This window comes from Chiloscyllium punctatum, chromosome 49, assembly GCF_047496795.1.
Source record: "Chiloscyllium punctatum isolate Juve2018m chromosome 49, sChiPun1.3, whole genome shotgun sequence".
NCBI lineage: Eukaryota > Metazoa > Chordata > Chondrichthyes > Orectolobiformes > Hemiscylliidae > Chiloscyllium > Chiloscyllium punctatum.
Window position 1 is genome coordinate 11322942 of NC_092787.1, and position 18482 is coordinate 11341423.

General features: G+C 40.1%; 1 protein-coding gene across 4 annotated transcripts in view; it reads left to right on the forward strand.

Annotated features, from left to right (window-relative positions):
• mvb12ba (multivesicular body subunit 12Ba) overlaps positions 1-18482 on the forward strand; it is a 182846-nt gene that overhangs the window by 27816 nt on the left and 136548 nt on the right. For all 4 annotated transcript variants that reach the window (XM_072566306.1, XM_072566305.1, XM_072566303.1 and 1 more), the window contains exon 3: positions 13300-13407. In XM_072566306.1, the coding sequence (XP_072422407.1) occupies positions 13300-13407 (108 nt within the window). The remainder of the gene's footprint in view (positions 1-13299; positions 13408-18482) is intronic.

Consider the following 18482-nt stretch of genomic DNA (forward strand, 5'->3'; position numbering starts at 1 on the left):
TTTGACCAACGAGGGTCTGTCAAAATAGGCCTTCTCGTCTGCCTTCAACCGTGCTTCAAGGAGACGTTGTGCTCACCCTTCTGCCGCTTCCTACTTGTGGAATATGAAATAACTAACCCTCTGGCATAAGTCTTGGCAGTTTCCCAGAGAACAGATGAGCTATCAACCGAGCCTATGTTGATGTCTATGAATGCCCGAAATTCCCTAGAGAAACACTCCACTTGCTGTCCATGAGAATAAAGGGGTCCATTCGCCAGTACCTTGAATCCACTGTAAACATCCTTAATTTTGACCATGAGATACACTGAAGCATGATCAGAGATGGCAATATTACCAATCATACAGGATGCTACCAGATCCAGGGTTACTGCAGGGGTCAGAAAAAAAATCAATCCTCGTGTGACATCTGTGTGGATTGGAGAAAAATGTAAAATCCCTACCTGTAGGGTGGAGACACCTCCAGACGTTCACCAATCCTAATTCCCCACACAAACCCAACAACTGTTTAGTTTGTGCAGAGGGTATCGAGGGACCTTTTAGGCAACCTGTCTACTGTGGGGTCCATGAAGCATTTAAAATCTCCCCCTATAATGATGTGCCGAGACTTGATACTTCTCAATTTAGAAAAAGCATCTACCAAGAATTTAAGAGGATGAGCTGGGGGACAATAAACATTTAAAATGCCATATTCTTCCCCATTTATCAAGGCTTTTAGAATTACAAACCTCCCGTATGTGTCTTTAACACATTCCAACAATTTAAATGAGAGATTTTTCCTTACCAATATAGCCACTCCCCTACTTCTGGTATTAAATGATGAAAAATCAACTCGGTCAAAGCCATTCTGCTGTATTTTCAGATGCTGCTTGTCATCCAAATGTGTCTCCTTTAACAAAGCAATATTCACCTTCTCCTTTCTAAGACTCAAGAGTACCTTCTTCCTCTCAATTGGTGAGTGACTTCCCTTGATATTCCAGGTACACCATTTAATCAAATCATTAGCCATAATCTTCTGCAATTACATTTAAATTCCAGAGAGGAGGAACCCAAACCACAAATTGCTGAGCCTTAGTGTCGCATGGTCCACCAAATATAAAAACTAAAACCACTACATTTAACAAACATACAAAATTATTAAAAATAAACAACAACAAAAATCAGAAAACAAACCAACATATAAAGCGCCAATAGCGCTGAGTAGGGGAACACACCCCCTGCCTGGAGGGGGCAACTACCCGTCCCGAACTACCCATAAATAGGCATCTAACCATCTCAACCACCTTCACTTCTCCCAGCTAGAGCTGCATCGCAAGCACAAGCTAAAAAGAATAAACACCCCATAGAATATCAATATGAATAAAAAATTGTTCTTTTATAAAAAAAAGGGGAATAAGTACCCCACCCATCCTTTGGTAGGTCCTAACTTAGCAATTTAAAATGTACATCTTCACCACTGTCAGACATAGTTTGAACCAAATTATTATCAATCGTGGGGGAAAAAAAGGGGAAAAACAAAGCTCCAATCGGATTTCCTCCATTTCTTTTACAGAATGATAAACGCATACCCAAGCAACAATATTTATACATACTACAATTGTTTAAATTAGGTTAGTTTGTCCACAAAGTCTCTTGCCTTCTCCGATGTGTCAAAGAGATGCATGGATCCATCTAAGGTGATCTGAAGCACTGCCGGATATCTCAGGGAGTACTGAATCCCAAGCTCCTTCAATCTTCTCTTGACACCATCATACGATTTTTGTGTCTGGATCACCGCCGCTGAAAAGTCCTGAAAAAACATGATCTTAGACCCCTCGTAAAGTAGGGCCTTTGGATCCTTCCCCTGGAGTCTGGAAGCCTCCATGACTCTCTCCTTATCCTGGTAATGATGGAATCGCACCAAGAAAGGACGAGGGCGTTGACCCAGACCCGACCTCCGTGCTGCGACCTCGTGATCCCTCTCTATCTTCAATCCTCTCATGCAAGTCTCCAAGTCAAGGAATTTTGGAAGCCAATCTTCAACAAATTCCGCACGCCGCTCACCTTCCTTACCATCAGGCAGACTGATGATCCGAATGTTTTTTCTCCTGCCCCTGTTTTCAAGATCATCCACTTGGTCACGCAAATTACGAACCTGCATCTTCAGGGCTTGGATCTCTTCCTTAAATGAACTGGCATCAGCTTCCACCACTGTGACCCTGCGCTCCACTTCATCCGTCCTCTTCTCCAGGTCTCCCAGCTGCTGCTCAAGCTTCTGCAGCATGAGAGAGACTGGAGCCATCTTCTCTTCAATCTGTTTCCCCAACATCTCACGAGATTTCGAGAGCTGGTTCACCAGGTCCTGGAGAGTAATCGGCTCCGAGACTGTTGCAGGCTGAGCTGCAGATGCTCCTCCTCCCTTTTTAGGCATTTCTGGATAGCTGAAGATACAGGTAAGTCAATTTTTAAATGTTTCTTGGGGCTCCACAATCTTTCCAGCGCCCCAAGAAATCCTGATGACCTGGGTTGGGTGGGTTAAAGGATCGTCCTGCTCCTGATGTGATGCAAAGCTCTGCAGTATGATCTTCTCAGATCGCCGCCATCTTAGATCCCCCCCCCCCGACCTTTTTACATGTACTCGATCTGTTCATTAAGAACTGTCATTGTGACGTTGGTTGCTTCAATTTCTCTGCCCCCTCCTTACCCATTCTAACCTTTTCTGTCCCTGAACTGACTGCTCTCCATGCGCTTAAATCCACCCCTGGCATTGTTATTAAGCCTGCCATTCTGAGGAAGGGTCACCGGACCCAAAATGTTAAGTCTGATTTTTCTTCACAGGTGCTGCCAGACCTGCTGAGTTTTTCCAGCAATTTCTGTTTTTGTTTCTGACTTAGAGAATCTGCAGTTCTTGGGGTTTCTTTCCAGCTTAAAGTCAATCATGGGGAAAATGTTAGAAGTTATTGTGAAAGAAATTCACAGAAGTTCAGAGTATAAGGCAGTGTCAGCATTGATTTGTAAAAGATAAAATACTTTTGACCAATTTGTTAAGTTTTTGTGAAGGTAATGTGGTGAGAGTAAAAGGGAAGCAGTGGATGAACTGTTCTTGAATTTCCAGAAGGCATTTGTTGAACTTCAGTACCGAAGGTTATTCTGGAAAGTAAAGGTTCATGGTGGAGGGGCTAGCATATTGACGTGGATAGAAAAGATTGGTTGTTTCATAGAAAGTGGAGAGTGGGTCCAAATGGGTCTTTTTCAGGTTGGCAAGGTATGTTAAATAATGCAGATTAAAGAGAGACCCAGATTGTTTTACTGAGAAAATGATGCCATGAAATGCAATGGCAAAAGCATTTTTGCTCATGGCTCATGTTAGTCTCCCAAATCCCAGGAAAGTGTTGTGAATGTCATGCCTACAGATAGGTTTTTAAAAAAAGTTTAACCATTATTCAAGATAGAAAGGAGTTGGAAGCTTAAAGGATAACCAGCATTCCTGCAAGGCTAATGTGATTCTCACTGCCGTGACCCTGGACACTGACAGGGGAGCGCCCATAGGAACCCATTGTATGATCTGGTTGCAGGTCATCCTAAAAGTATCACTGACATTGCACATTCAGTCAAAAAGAGTCTGAGAAAGAGATGGAAGCAGTGAGTCTTTTACATATCTCTAAACTATAAGTGGAAGCATGTACTCAAATTGAAGAGGCCGATATCATAAAGCTGGAAAAGTTACACAACAGCGGCTTAGGGGAGAGATCTTCAGAGTAACCCGCACTTGTGCTTGTCAGTTTGTGGATTGGAGGTTACCAGCTGTAAGGGAGGTAAGAATCATTTTTGAATTGCTTTCATGAAAATCAAGCAAAATATAACCATAACGATTTTAAGTTGTTTGTAAATATTAATCTTTTCTACAGTTTACAGTTTAAAAAGTTACCTACTGAAATAGTGTTTAGTCAGTGTTGCTTTATGTTTTTGTTATAGAAGAAGTATTTAAATTTTGTGTGATTGTTGCAATCTTTGACCTGGATGCTGCACAACGAGTAAAAACTATAATGTATTTAAAAAGCTTTTAGCACCTGCAGTTTTTTTAAGAATATTTGGAAAGGACTTTTACGAGTTTTGCATTACTTATACTTTTCTTGAAGAATATGAAATACTGGTCCAGGTGATCCTGGATCGAGAAGCAGTACGAACAGAAGCTTTGTGGACATCAATGAAGAAGAGCTCCAGCAAAGAAATAACAGAGCACATGTACAAGGAGCTGTGTATGTAATACAGTTGAAAAGGACCAGGCTAGAGAAAAATTGAATTGTCCAAATCCAGGTCTGTTCTTTAATTTGGCCACAGTTGATTAGACTCATTAACAAGGATTATTAAAGGAATCCCCGTGGGATCATGCCATCAGCAGTGTCGTGAACCTAGTTACGGAGGTTCTACGAGAATGTGCCACTCAGCTGATGATTGCCAAGTCGGATCTTGGGTGGAATACAGTTGCTGAGGAGTGTGATGAGGGCCAAATCAATTGAATGGCAAAGTGCACGGTCTTATGTCCCTGAGGCCAAATCAGGAATCTTTAGAACTAAAAGTCAGAGGGAAATTGAGAAACAAACTTGTAAGGAGATCTCAGCTGTCTGTAAGAATAATAGGGTGGTTATGGTTGGGGATTTTAACTTTCCAAACATTGACTGGCACTGCCATAGTGTTAAGGGTTTAGATGGAGAGGAATTTGTTAAGTGCGTACAAGGCAATTTTCTGATTCAGTATGTGGATGTACCTACTTGGAGAAGGTGCAAAACTTAACCTACTCTTGGGAAATAAGGCAGGGCAGGTGACTGAGGTGTCAGTGGGGAAGCACTTTGGGGCCAGTAACCATTATTCTGTTAGATTTAAAATAGTGATGGAAAAGGATAGACCAGACCTAAAAGTTGAAGTTCTAAATTGGAGGAAGGCTAATTTTGACGGTATGAGGCAAGAACTTTCGAAACCTGATTGGGGACAGATGTTCGCAGTTAAAGGGACGGCTGGAAAATGGAAAGCCTTTAGAAATGAGTTAATGAGAATCCAGGGAAAGTATGTCGCTGTTAGGGTGAAAAGAAAGGCTGGTAGGAGTGGGGGAGTCCAGAACTAGAGGGCATAAGTTTAGGGTGAGAGGGGAAAGATATAAAGGAGACCTAAGGGGCAACTTTTTCATGCAGAGGGTGGTACGTGTATGGAATGAGATGCCAGAGGAAGTGATGGAAGCTGGTACAATTGCAACATTTAAGAGGCATTTGGATGGGAATATGAATAAGAAGGGTTTGGAGGGATATGGGTCGGGTGCTGGCAGGTGGGGCTAGATTGGGTTGGGATATCTGGTCGGCATGGATGGGTTGGACCGAAGGGTCTGTTTCCATGCTGTACATCTCTATGACTCTATCTATAACTCTAAGTAGCCTCAGATTTCAGCAAAGATGATACCCTTATTTGCAAAGCAATGGTTGTCCTTAACTTAGATACTTGCCCCATTGAATTTGGGATACATTTCCTCCAAATTCCACAGCACGGACCCAAGGTCTACATGTGGCAGTGGTTGAAGAAAGTGGAAGTGATTGCACCAGCATGTCAATTGGCATGTACAGAGCCTTGGAGTGGTGCTTGGCCACAGAGTGATTTCTGGACATAGCTCTTTTCTTGCTGGATTTCATTTTTTTAAGTTTTCTTGGGATTTTTTGCATGAGAGGAAGAGAGAGATGTTTTAATTTTGACAGCTCTGGAGATCTTTGGTTGCACAGCACTGCAACAAACTATAGCTCAACTAAACATAAGGCTACCATCAGGCAGTCTTTCCTTAACACAAAAGATTCAGTCTCAAAGTATCCTCCTCAGTAATTCAAAAAATATCATTTTTATTTAAGGTGTAAGACAGTGTAATTCACTTGATTTTCTCAAATTGCCTTTACTCTCCTGATATTTCAGCTATAGAGTAATCCAACTTCAACTCCAGTTTACAATCCAGAAAGGAAACATGCAAGTTTTCTTACAAGAGTGTGATTCATAGTACACTCGGGATTATTCAGCAAATGGTGCCCAATGGCAGAATCACATCTAGTATCGAACATAGTCTAGAACTTTTGTAAGAATGGGCTGGTTGGTACATTGTGTATAGGATTTTGCAAACGGGATGATTGGGCATAGTCAGTACCTTGTTTATGCTTTGAACAGCCAAAGGGTATGCATGGTATGATTCACCAGAGTTGGAAAGTATGGTCTACTTATGCAATGCCATGCCACTGAAATCCATATACTGTATTACACATTAGGACTACAACCAACACATATTGTGGCTTGACAGCAGTATCCTGTTCGCTTTGAACATCACTCATGTTGCTTAAGCAGAAAATCTGCATGAACCAGCAAGCTTCACCTGTTGCTCAAATTCCGAGATTCCTTATCCTTAAAGAATAACATTTCCATTACGTACATAACAAATATGTTATTTTTAAATCAATCGCAGATAAACACCTAAGAAATTCCTTACACCTTCTACTGGACTTCATCCTTTGCCTAAACGTACCCTTGAAACTGAGCACTCGAATGTTCCTTTTTCTTCACAGGCTAGTTGAGAAATCTGCCAGACATTTCTCTACCATGGACTACTGCAATCCTACTTTTACTGGGATTCCTACAGTTCCAGTTTGTTATAAGGTTTGCCTTGTAAATAGCGCCTAAGCCATTTGCTCATCGTGTAAGATTGATGCTGAAATAGGGTGCAACAAATCTATACTGTAGGAACAGTGGCTAAGCTGATCAGATCATTTTTTGCTATATCATGCAAACTCATGAACAAGCTGAAGGCTGCCATTTTCAGTTATAAGAAGTGCTCAGTCTAGCTGAGGTATCTCAAAAAATGTGAGCAACAGGCGAGGGAGGCCTGCTGTTTCCTGCTGATACTATACAGTTACAATATAAATGGTATTTGCACCTGCTGTTAAGCCCAACGATATTCTGCCTATCACACTGAAGTTGTGTTGTATGTGAATTTCAGTGTCCCATGTGCCATTACGTGTATAGGCTATAAGCCTGAAAGACTGGTGAATCACACTAAACAGTTTTCTCTTCAAATATTTATAACAGACAAGGTACTGACTATGCCCAATCATTCTGTTTGCAAAATCCTATACACAAAGTTCAACATTACATGTGATTCAAAGATAGAGCAAATTCTGTCCAACAAACCTGGGTGTGCTAACAGGTATGCAGACATCCAATTTGAAACGGTCAGCTGGACACTCAGAATAGCATACTGCAGGCACTGGAACAGGGTCCTGTTCTTTACAGTCTACTTCACTTGAATATAAATGACAGCCATATTCTGGTTTATTCCTCTGGGCAACAGTTTGACTAATTAGGATCAACATAACTGTTTAAATCTAAGCAACATTTGAAGTCATCATTTAACTGGTACATTCTCCACTACAATGTTACAACAATCAACAACCAACCAATCGTCATGCTCTTTTGTTCCCTTTACATTAGTATTTTTGCAAATTCTCCTGAGTGCAAGATCAAAGGTTTCAACAATGTGTTTTCTTTCAGCAATATTCAGGTTCCATATGACCAATCATCAAAAACAAAATGACTGAATTCCCAGAATGAGAGCTTGCTCTGGTAACTTTAACAAGAATCAAGATCAAAAATAGGTCCTACACATCTACAATCATCCATACAAATTCCACAATTATGTAGTACCAAATAGTCATAGAATCATAGACATGTACAGCATGGAAACAGACCCTTCGGTCCAACCTGACCAGATATCCCAACCCAATCTAGTCCCACCTGCCAGCACCCGGCCCATATCCCTCCAAACCTTTCCTATTCATATTCCCATCCAAATGCCTCTTAAATGTTGCAATTGTACCAGCCTCCACCACTTCCTCTGGCAGCTCATTCCATACACTTACTATCCTCTGTGTGAAAAGGTTGCCCCTTAGGTCTCCTTTATATCTTTCCCCTCTCACCCAAAACCTATGCCCTCTAATTCTGGAGTCCCTCACCCCAGGGAAAAGACTTTGCCTATTTACCCTATCCATACCCCTCATAATTTTGTAAACCTCTATAAGGTCACCCCTCAGCCTCCGACGCTCCAGGGAAAACAGCCCCAGCCTGTTCAGCATCTCCCTATAGCTCAAATCCTCCAACCCTGGCAACATCCTTGTAAATCTTTTCTGAACCCTTTCAAGTTTTACAACATCTTTCCGATAGGAAGGAGACCAGAATTGCACGCAATATTCCAACACTGTCCTACCAATGTCCTGTACAGCTGCAAAATGATGTCTCAACTCCTGTACTCAATACTCTGACCAATAAAGGAAAGCATACCAAACACCACCTTCACTATCCTATCTACCTGCGACTCCACTTTCAAGAAGCTATGAACCTGCCCTCCAAGGTCTCTTTGTTCAGCAACACACCCGAGGATCTTACCATTAAGTGTATAAGTCCTGCTAAGATTTGCTTTCCCAAAATGCAGCACCTCGCATTTATCGGAATTAAACTCCATCTGCCACTTCTCAGCCCATTGGTCCAGATCCTGTTGTAACCTGAGGTAACCCTCTTTGCTGTCCAATGCACCTCCAATTTTGATGTCTTCTGAAAACATACGAACTGTGTACCTCTTATGCTCACATCCAAATCATTTATGTAAATGATAAAAAGTAGAGGACCCAGCACCGATCCTCTTCAGAATTTTGTTTTCCCTACTCCTGATATCTATGCCAAACCATCCGGCTTCGTTGTGAATGATTGTGTGTATGTATGTTTGAGATTATTGAAGAGTTTTGCTTTAAGCCACATTGTAGGGGATTAGGAAACCGTTCTTTTCTCTGCTGTTTGTTAAAATTGAGTGCATTACAATGAATATAGTTATTTCATGTTCGTGACAAAAGCTGGTATGAATTGCTTCAGTCCTGCATAGCAGTCAGTTGGGCAAGTTTGTTGTTTTACTGATCTAATTGGGAACTTGTGTATTATGTGATGGCTTGTGGAAAAGTGGGATACAATTATTGGTGCGCTCATCCTAGCTAAGTCGTGACATTGAAACAATTTAAGACTTGTCAGTTGCGTTCACAACATGGAATGTTTACGTGTACTACATTTATTAATGTGCAGGGTCCTGTTCTTTGTGGACAAACAGAACATGTCGCTGCATTACACATGTTCCAACTAAACAAAATAGTTGATGGCTATTTCCTGGTTACTGACTTTGATCAAGAGATTGATCCTATCTGAGATAACCTGCCAAGCTTAAATTGATTTTTTTTTTAGTTTGATTCTACAGATTTTATAGTCTGCCTGTTTAGAGATATTATTATACACCTCCTAGAGCAGGTGGAAATTGAACGTTGGCCCAGAAGTAAGAGCACTACCACTGTACCACAAGTGCCCTCCTGGCTTAAGTTTAAACAAAGCTTGGCAATTAACTATCAATCATTATCTATTGGTGCATCCACCATGGCAACACCTCCAGAGTCATGTTAGCCAGCCACTCGGAGTCAGTGAGTACAGAAACCGAGCCCTCGGTCCAACTCATCCAGGCTGACCAGGTTTCCAAATTAATCTCATTTGCCTGCCTTTCGCCCATATTCCTCTAAATCTGTCCAAATGCCTTTCAAATGTTGTAACCACTTTCTCTGGTAGTTCATTCCACATATGAGAACCACCCTCTGTGTGATCAAGTTGCTCCTAAGGTGCATTTTAAATATTAAAATGATGTCCTCTAGTTTTAAACTTCCCATCCTAGGAAAAAGATCTTTGTTATCCATCTTATCTATACCCCTCATGATTTTATAAACCTCTAAGGTTATCCTTCAACCTGCTATGCTGCAGTGAAAAACAGTCCTAGCCTATCCAGTCTCTCCTTATAACTCGAACTCTCCAATCCCAGTAACACCCTTGTAAATTTTTCCATTTAATAATATCTTTCCTATAGCAGGCAATTAGAACTGTATATAGTACTCCAAAAGCGGTCTTACCAACATCCTGCACAATAGCAACATGATGTCCTGAGTCTTATACTCCAGTGGTCTGAGCAATGAAGACAAGCATGCCAAACACCACCACTTTTTACTACCCTGTCTACCTGCATTGCAGTTTTCAAGGAACGCTATGTACCTGAACCCATAGGGTTCTCTGTTCGACAACACTCCCCAGGGCCCTATCATTAACTGTGTAAGTCCTACTTTTGTTTGTGTTACCAAAATGCAGCACCTTGCATTTACCTAAATTAAGCTTCACCTGCCACTGCATGGACGTAACTCAATCTGGAAAATTACACAAATGATATTGTACCACCTGCAAAACATTGGAGTAACAGTCTTTTATTTATTTTGTATGCTTTGTCCATGTGAATTATATCAGTATCAGTAATTTGGGAATAGGAATAAATACCTGAAAATGTGCTGACTGTGATTGCAAATGCAGAAATTGTGCAAAATATGAGCAACTCCAAAAGGCTGATCAGAATGGTGCTTCCCCAAGAAGTATTATGTAGTTCTTTTCCTTGTGAAAATGGTTAAGTAGATTTGAGTCTCAAGTCTTGGATTGTTTGCAAACAAATTTTATTTAAATTATAGAAATGAATGTACTTTTGTCAAAGATTGCTTAAGGTTACTCAGTTATTTCATTCAACATATCTTGAGTTCTGATTGTTTTTTTAAAAGTTCCATTTTGGAGTACAAGTACTTTTTGGATTTTTTTTAGTGTAAAATTACCTTTGTAGTCTCTGGAGCTGTCGGTCCAGTGAAGCGGTGAAGAACAAGGTGTATTGTGGTGTTTTCAATGTTGGTTGTGATAGTTGAGAGAGATGTTTTAACCAATGTAATACTGAGATGAAATAATGGCGGTTTTAAGCCTGTCACTGATGATGCTGGGCATGGAACTCTTTGAAGTCACTAGAAATATTGCACAGTATTAAGGCATTCTTTGTTTTTCTCTCTCTTTCTCTGTCTGTCTCCTCCCCTTTCTCCCCCCACGACCTCACATTGAATAATCTTGATCTTGCAGGATTCTTTTACTTTTAATGGCAGAAATGTGTCTCTGCCAATTTTTTGCAAATCAATATAAATGGTCTCTTTCTGAGACTCACAATAAAGGTAGACCTTTTTGAAATGAAATAAATAATGAGCAGCTCAGTGTTCTAAATAATAGAAGCTGCTATTTCTGCAAATTTGTATATCTGTGCATGAAAATGATACTAGTGACCAGGTTTGCATTGTATATTTGGTGCTTGGTTCATGTTACTGTGGTCTAACAGGCAGTGAATTTCCTTAGTGTGATTGTCAAACCATTGCTTTTGACAGTTTCACCCTAAAGTATGTATGTCATGTTGGGTGATTTTGTGAAAATGATTAGTGTGTGTGTGAATGCTTCAGGTATCTGCAGTCTCAGCTGCTAGAGCAGAGGTTCCCAAACTTGTTGTGTACTCCCTTCCAGATCAGCCAGCCTTCCAGCATACATGTTTAACACTTTAAACTCCTAATGCCAGAGCATTGTGCACATTGTACAAGTTATATTTGAAACACTGTCTTATTAGTTCCACTTGCCATTAATGTAATGGCTGAGGTTGTTTGTTTGAGCTTGCTTGCATACTGTTTGCAGTGTTTAGTGATTGTTTGAAGTGGAAGTTGTTCAGATTAGGCTTCACTGGCTAATAGCAAACTCTCTTTGTGCTCCATGCTTTGGTGAATGAAAGTCGTATTCACCTCTGCACCTGCCTGTTCCTACCAAAGCAAGTGACCCCTCCATTTCATGTCATGTCATGTCATGTCATTTCATTTCATTTCATTTCATTAAGCAGTTTTTCACATTGTTGCCAGTGGTCTGATTTATTGGTTAACATTCTCACTACTTACTGCATTGTATGCCAAATAAAGATGAAAGGAGCAGCATTAAACCTTGCAAGGAGGCGGCTGTGACAAGGCCCAAATCATTTTGTGTGTGTGTGTGTGTGTGTATATATATATAAAATACGAAGGCTACAACATCCTTGTGTTTACTCAGATAAACTTCTATTCAGCATTATTCTCTGACTCCTTTTTCCTTTAAGATGGTTTTGGTCGAAAGTTAGCTTTGTTTCTTTAATTCCCCCGGACTGCAACAAATGCAGTTCTTGATAAGGATGCTAGCATCTTAAGAAATAATGAAAATCCCTTAATTACTGATTACTCTGTTTCTTTGTCTAAGTTTGTTGATGATAACACGTTTTGTGAGGCGAACACCAGATTGCAGAGATGGGACATGTTAAGTGAGTGGGTTACAAGTGGTAGATGGAATATAACATGGGCAATTGTGATTATTATTCACTTTGATATTTAAAAGTGAAAAGCTTTTTTAAAGAAGTTGTGAAACTTTGCAACTCTCTGTCAATAGCTCCCTTGATAGCATATACCCCTTTCTCACTAATTTTCCTTCCAGAAATTTTGTAAGTATAAAAAGGCAAACTTTTGTTTGAATATATTACTTGTGTTATTGTTTTGGATCTTCAGCCCACCAAGACTGCACCAACATGAAGCCTTTCTACACTAAAATTCTTTTCCCTCTGTGCTACCTGTATCCCTCTATTACCTGCCTATTCATATCTGTCAATTTCTCTTTGAATGTTTCAATAAGTAGATGTAATTGTGCTATCTGTGTTAACTAATGAGTATTAACCAAATCTAGTTTTTAAATTGAATGAAGTATTTTCTTTTCCAGATTAAAGAAAGATTGCATGTTTCAGTTTCATTTTTGTAGTGGACCGTGTTAATTGTACTATAGCTGTAAATTGAGATTATCCACGTTACAACATCTCCATTTCAAAATGAATAGTCTGATGTGTGTAAATTGCAATTACCATTGTCAATTGTGTAAACTGTGCTTTCAAGACTGGTGACTAACAGTAGTCAGAAGCAAAACCATTCTTAGCACATCTCATTATTTTCTCCTATGTTGTTTCATAAGTTGTCAACATAACACAATATAAGCATTCCCTGACATGGTTTGAATTTTAAGTATATGGTAATTTTTTTTTCCACCATTGCCAAGCACCATCCATTCTACTTGCCCACAAATGTTGTAAGATTCCTTATCAAAACCATTTGCAATATATCTTGAGGCAGCTGTGCTGTTGAAGACTGTGTGTATTTTTTTAAGAAGCATTTTCGTAAATAATTTTGTACAATGTCTGATGGAATGATTTAATGAGATGCAGTATGATACAGTCAGTTTTAATTAGGGAAAGTAGCAAAACTCGCTGTACATGAATCAGCTTTATCCCACCTCGTATTTGTACATGCTGTCTTGTTCTTACAGATTTCGCAAACAGCAGATGGTTTGGATGCTGACCTCTGGAAGGACGGCTTATTTAAATCCAAGGTCACTAGATATCTCTGTTTTACGAGATCATTTTCTAAGGAGAATGTAAGTTCAAATCAATGACCTCGTGCTTGTGATTTTATAGCAGTTGGTTTTGGTCATGAAAAATGGAAGCCTGTGTAAATGTATTAGAGTACATTTCAGTAACCAATTTAGGAGCACTTATTACAAATATAGTGGTTTCAATAAGATGGTAGAATGCCATGTAATACTTTCTTAAATTCAATTTATTAGAATGAGGGTCAAAATATGAAATCACAGTTCAGTTGCTTTTGCTTTGCCAGTTACAATTCACATACATATATTGTGTAGCTTCAAATTTTACTAGGTACAGCTTTTTAAATATATAATCAATAGTTTACTGAAATGAAGAGTAACAGCCTTTGTTTTTGGTTTGGTGCAGCTATGTTATCATATTCACAACTTGACTGCGTTGTATATGAAGCTTTTACATGTCTTTTTGAAGCCACTGTTATGAGATAACCAGGCAATCTTAAGTAGGGGTCTAAAAAGAATCATTGTCCCATTAGTTAAGGCATGCCTAAAGGAGAGTACGAAAAAAAATTGCAGAGAGGTGGTAGCATATTGTAAGTCTTGAGTAGAAAGGTTTCCTCCCTTTGAACCATTCAGTACACACCTGAAAGGGCAGGCAGTGAGCTTGCTTTCAGGGTTTTGTCACTGCTTCCTTGGAGAAAAGTGCAATTAACTAGCCCTTGGACTTTCCTTTTTTTCCCTTTTATTCCACTACAGTCTGCCATGGGGAAGCACCTGGCCTCATGGATGAGACTGGGATCTTATGGCAGTGAGAAATATGGGAGTCAGTCTGAAATATTTGATTCCAGAGGCAGGATATGTTGGAGTTGGTGCAGTATGTGGCTTAAATGACCATATGCAGTCCAATAGGCTAAATTTGTGATCACTTAAAAAGTTTGAAGCTGAGATGAATGTCAAAAGACATCCTTGCATCTCAATGTACAACTACGTCAACTGTTATCTGCATTTTTCTTCCAAGCCACTTCTGAGAAGGGCAAAGCTGAGAAATAAGTTCTTGGCTAATAAAGATTCTGTGTGGAATGTTGGAAAAGTAATAATTATTCCATTTTTATTCCTGATTGTGCACACCTGTGAAAAGTTGAACAAACCATTAGTGTACTGTTCATGTTGACATGAAAATTTGTGGTCTGCAGTCTGTTCAGTCCTCTAATCGCTTCCTCATGTCTTACTCTATCTCACTGAAGAATAGTGACCTTTGCTTTTTATTAGAACAATTTAAACTATGTTTTTATTCTCTAAAATCTTAATAAATCTTTAATAATAAATTGCAGGTTTTGTCTGGAGTGTTTTGGTTAGTCATTTTATGAGGTGTATCTGGTTATTTGGTGAGTGCGTAGGTGTAGTCTGTACTGAATGTTACAGTCAAGTTTTAAAGTATCTAATTTACCAATTGTTACCCACAGTTACAGATAACACTTTTTTTTTTCAAAACCACTTCACAAAACATAGAGCGCCCTGTAAGAGAAGGGAATGGTATGGAAATTATCTAGTAGGTATGGGAGGGGGTGCATAAGATATATGAAATGGTAAATGGGGATGACATAGAAAGAAGGGATTGAATAAGGGTGATATGCAGTAGATTAATGGGGTGGGATGGGTATGGCATTGGAATGGAATGGGGTGGAGCTTTTAAGAACATTGTGGAAGTAAAGTTAACAAATAAGACCATTAAGACATAGGAGCAGAAATTAGGCAATTCAATTATGGGCTGATTTTTTTTCAACCCCATTTTCCAGTTTTTCCCTTTAACCTTTGATCTCCTTGGCAATCAAGCACAAATGTTTTGTCTCTGCCAGTTTAAATATATTTGAGGCACGCACTCACAAGCTGTGCATTAATCTGTATTTGGTGAGTTATGTTCCTATTTCAAATTTCCATCTGTTGTATGCTCAGTATCACTGTCTATTAACCTTTTACTGTGTAAGTGATTGAAAATGTTGCTGCTTGATATCTTGGAATTCTATTAGACTTGATGCTGATTTTCTGACTCTACGTCCTCCAGCATCAAACAGGTAATGTGGACTGTGTCATGGATATATTCAGTACAGCAAGACATGTCCATTGTTGGTAGTAAAAACATATGACATTTTCTAGTGGTGACAACCCCCACCAGTGATTTACAAGTTTCCATTTTTGAAGTTTTTTTTTTTGTTTTGTTCGAAGCTTTGCAGGCTGACATATGCTAATACTGCAATATGTCATCAGCTTCAGTCATAAAGTCCTTCAGAACTCTTTCTTCTTCATGACGAACTACAGCTCCTCTCCTCCTACAGGGCGCTCTGTGTTTTATCGTGATGCTTAGCCAACAGCAGCACGCACCAACCTGAGTTACATGGCCTCGATCTTGACCAAAACTGGTAGATGTCTTCAGAAACTTCTCAGCTTTGCTTATGATGATCTGAATGGTGTGGCTCCAGTGTTATTTTCAAGTAACAAAAAGCTACAGCAACCTTCATTTGCTTGATATCAGCTTCTGGATTTAGCATCTGTCTTCAGCCTACTTGTACTTCTGTACTGAACTCATCATCTCCTGAGCTCTGATTACTCTGTTTCATTTTTATATTGTTTTCTAGCAGAGCTTTTGATTTCATAAGAACATAATGTGGAGGTGTTGGTGTTGGACTGAGGTGGACAAAGGTAAAAATCACACACCACCCAGGTTATAGTCCAACAGGTTTATTGGAAGTACTAGCTTTCAGAGTGTGCTCCTTCATCAAATAGCATAAGAAAGAGGAGCAGGAGTAGGCCATTTGGCCCATCGAGCCTTCTCTGCTATTCAATAACATCATGGCTTATCTATTTGTGGACTCAGCTCCACTTACCTGCCTGCTCACCATAAACCTTAAATTCTTGTACAGTAAAGGAATTATCTTGACCTTAAAAACATTGTGAGGGAGCCTCAACTGCTTCATTAAGCAAGGAATTCCACAGATTCCCAACCTTTTGGGTGAAGAAGTTCTTCCTCAACAGAGTCCTTAATCTGCTCCCCCTTATTTTGAGGTGATGCCCCGAGTTTTAGTTTCATCACCAGTGGAAACAACCTCGTTGCTTCTGTCTTACGTATTCCCTTCATAATTTTGTATGTTTCTATAAGTTTTGCCCTCATTCTTCTAAATTACAGTGAGTGTAGTCCCAGTCTACTCAGTCTCTCCTCAAATAAAACAAAGAACTGCGGATGCTGGAGATCTGAAATGAACCAAAACAGAAATTTTTGGAGAACTGCAAAAAGTCTGGCTGCTTCTTTGGAGAGAAAACATGGTTCATGTTTTGAGTCCTGTGACCTTTCTTCAGAACTTGAAGAATCGTCACTAGACTCGAAGCATTGATTAGATTCCCTACAGTGTGGAAACAGGCCAGTCGGCCCAACGAGTCCACACCGACTCTCCAAAAAGTAACCCACCCAGACCCATTCCCCCTACATTTACCCCTAACTAATGCACCTGACACAATGGGCAGTTTTAGCATGGCCAATTCACCTGGCCTCTGCACACCTTTGGATTGTGGGAGGGAACCCATGCAGATAGTCGCCCGAGGTTCGATTCGAACCTGGGTCCCTGGCGCTGTGTAGCAGCAGTGCTAACCACTGAGCCATCGTGCCACCCTACTGTTTACTCACCACAGATGGAGAAACTGCTGAGTTTCTCCAGAATTTTGTTTTTTGTTTTGATTTTCTTTCCCTGCTTCCATTTTGTTAGGGGCTATGTCAAAACGCAAGTGTTGATCACAAATTTTATTTTACTATTTTTGCTTTCTCAAACATTGCCTGTTTTTGCCATTACCTCTGCTCATTTGCTGCCAGAATCCCCTCTTTTTTTTTGCTATCTTCAGAATTAGCTTTTCCAGTGTTTTCTTGGTTGGCTCCTCATTCTCCATCCTCTTTAAACCTTAGTGAATATTCAGTCTGTCACAATATCATGCTTGCTCATCCGTCATGTTCTTGGTGGCCTACAATTCCTCACATGCCTCTTAATTTAAAGTGTTCATCCTCTTAGAACATTACAGCACAGTACAGGCCCTTCGGCCCTCAATGTTGCACTGCCCTGTCATACTAATCTGAAGCCCATCCCACCTACACTATTCCATGTACGTTCATATACCTGTCCAATGACGACTTAAATGCACTTAAACTTGGTGAATCAACTACCGTTGCAGGCAAAGCATTCCATATCCTTACTACTCTCTGAGTAAAGAAACTACCTCTGACATCTGTCTTATACCTATCTCCCCTCACTTTAAAGTTGTGTCCCCTCGTGTTTGCCGTCCCCATACTTGGAAAAAGGCTCTCCCTGTCCACTCTACCTAACCCTCTGATTATCTTGTATGTCTCTATTAAGTCACCTTTCAACCTTCTTCTCTCTAACGAGAACAGCCTCAAGGCCCTTAGCCTTTCCTGGTAAGACATTCCTTCCATTCCAGGCAACATCCTAGTAAATCTCCTCAGCACCCTTTCCAAAGCTTCCACATCCTTCTTATAATGCAGTGACCAGAACTGTACACAATATTCCAAGTGTGGCCGTACCAGAGCTTTGTACAGCTGCAGAATAACCTCCTGGTTCCAGAACTCAATCCCTCTACTAATAAAGGCCAAAACACTGTATGCCTTCTTAACAACCCTGTCAATCTGGGTGGCAACTTTCAGGGATCTGTGTACATGGACACCGAGCTCTCTCTGCTCATCTGCACTCCCAAGAATCTTACCATTAGCCCAGTACTTTGCATTCCGATTACTCCGTCCAAAGTGTATCACCTCACACTTGTCCACATTAAACTCCATTTGCTACCTCTCAGTCCTATTTATGTCTCTCTGCAACCTTCTACTCTTGCTAAATCTATTCTTCATCTCGCCTATCTCTTCTTTCACCATGATCTCCCTTCCTCCAAACTTTTTCATTACTCTGGTTGTGTCGTCTTGGGCATTTCTTCTCGCTCACCACTTCCAGCTGTCTGAGCCCTGCACCCCTGAATTCCCTAAAATATCTTTGTCTCTGCACCATCTCCTTTTCCACAAAGACCTTCATTAAAATCCACCACCTCATTTACAGTTTTGTTCATTCACTGTCGTCTCT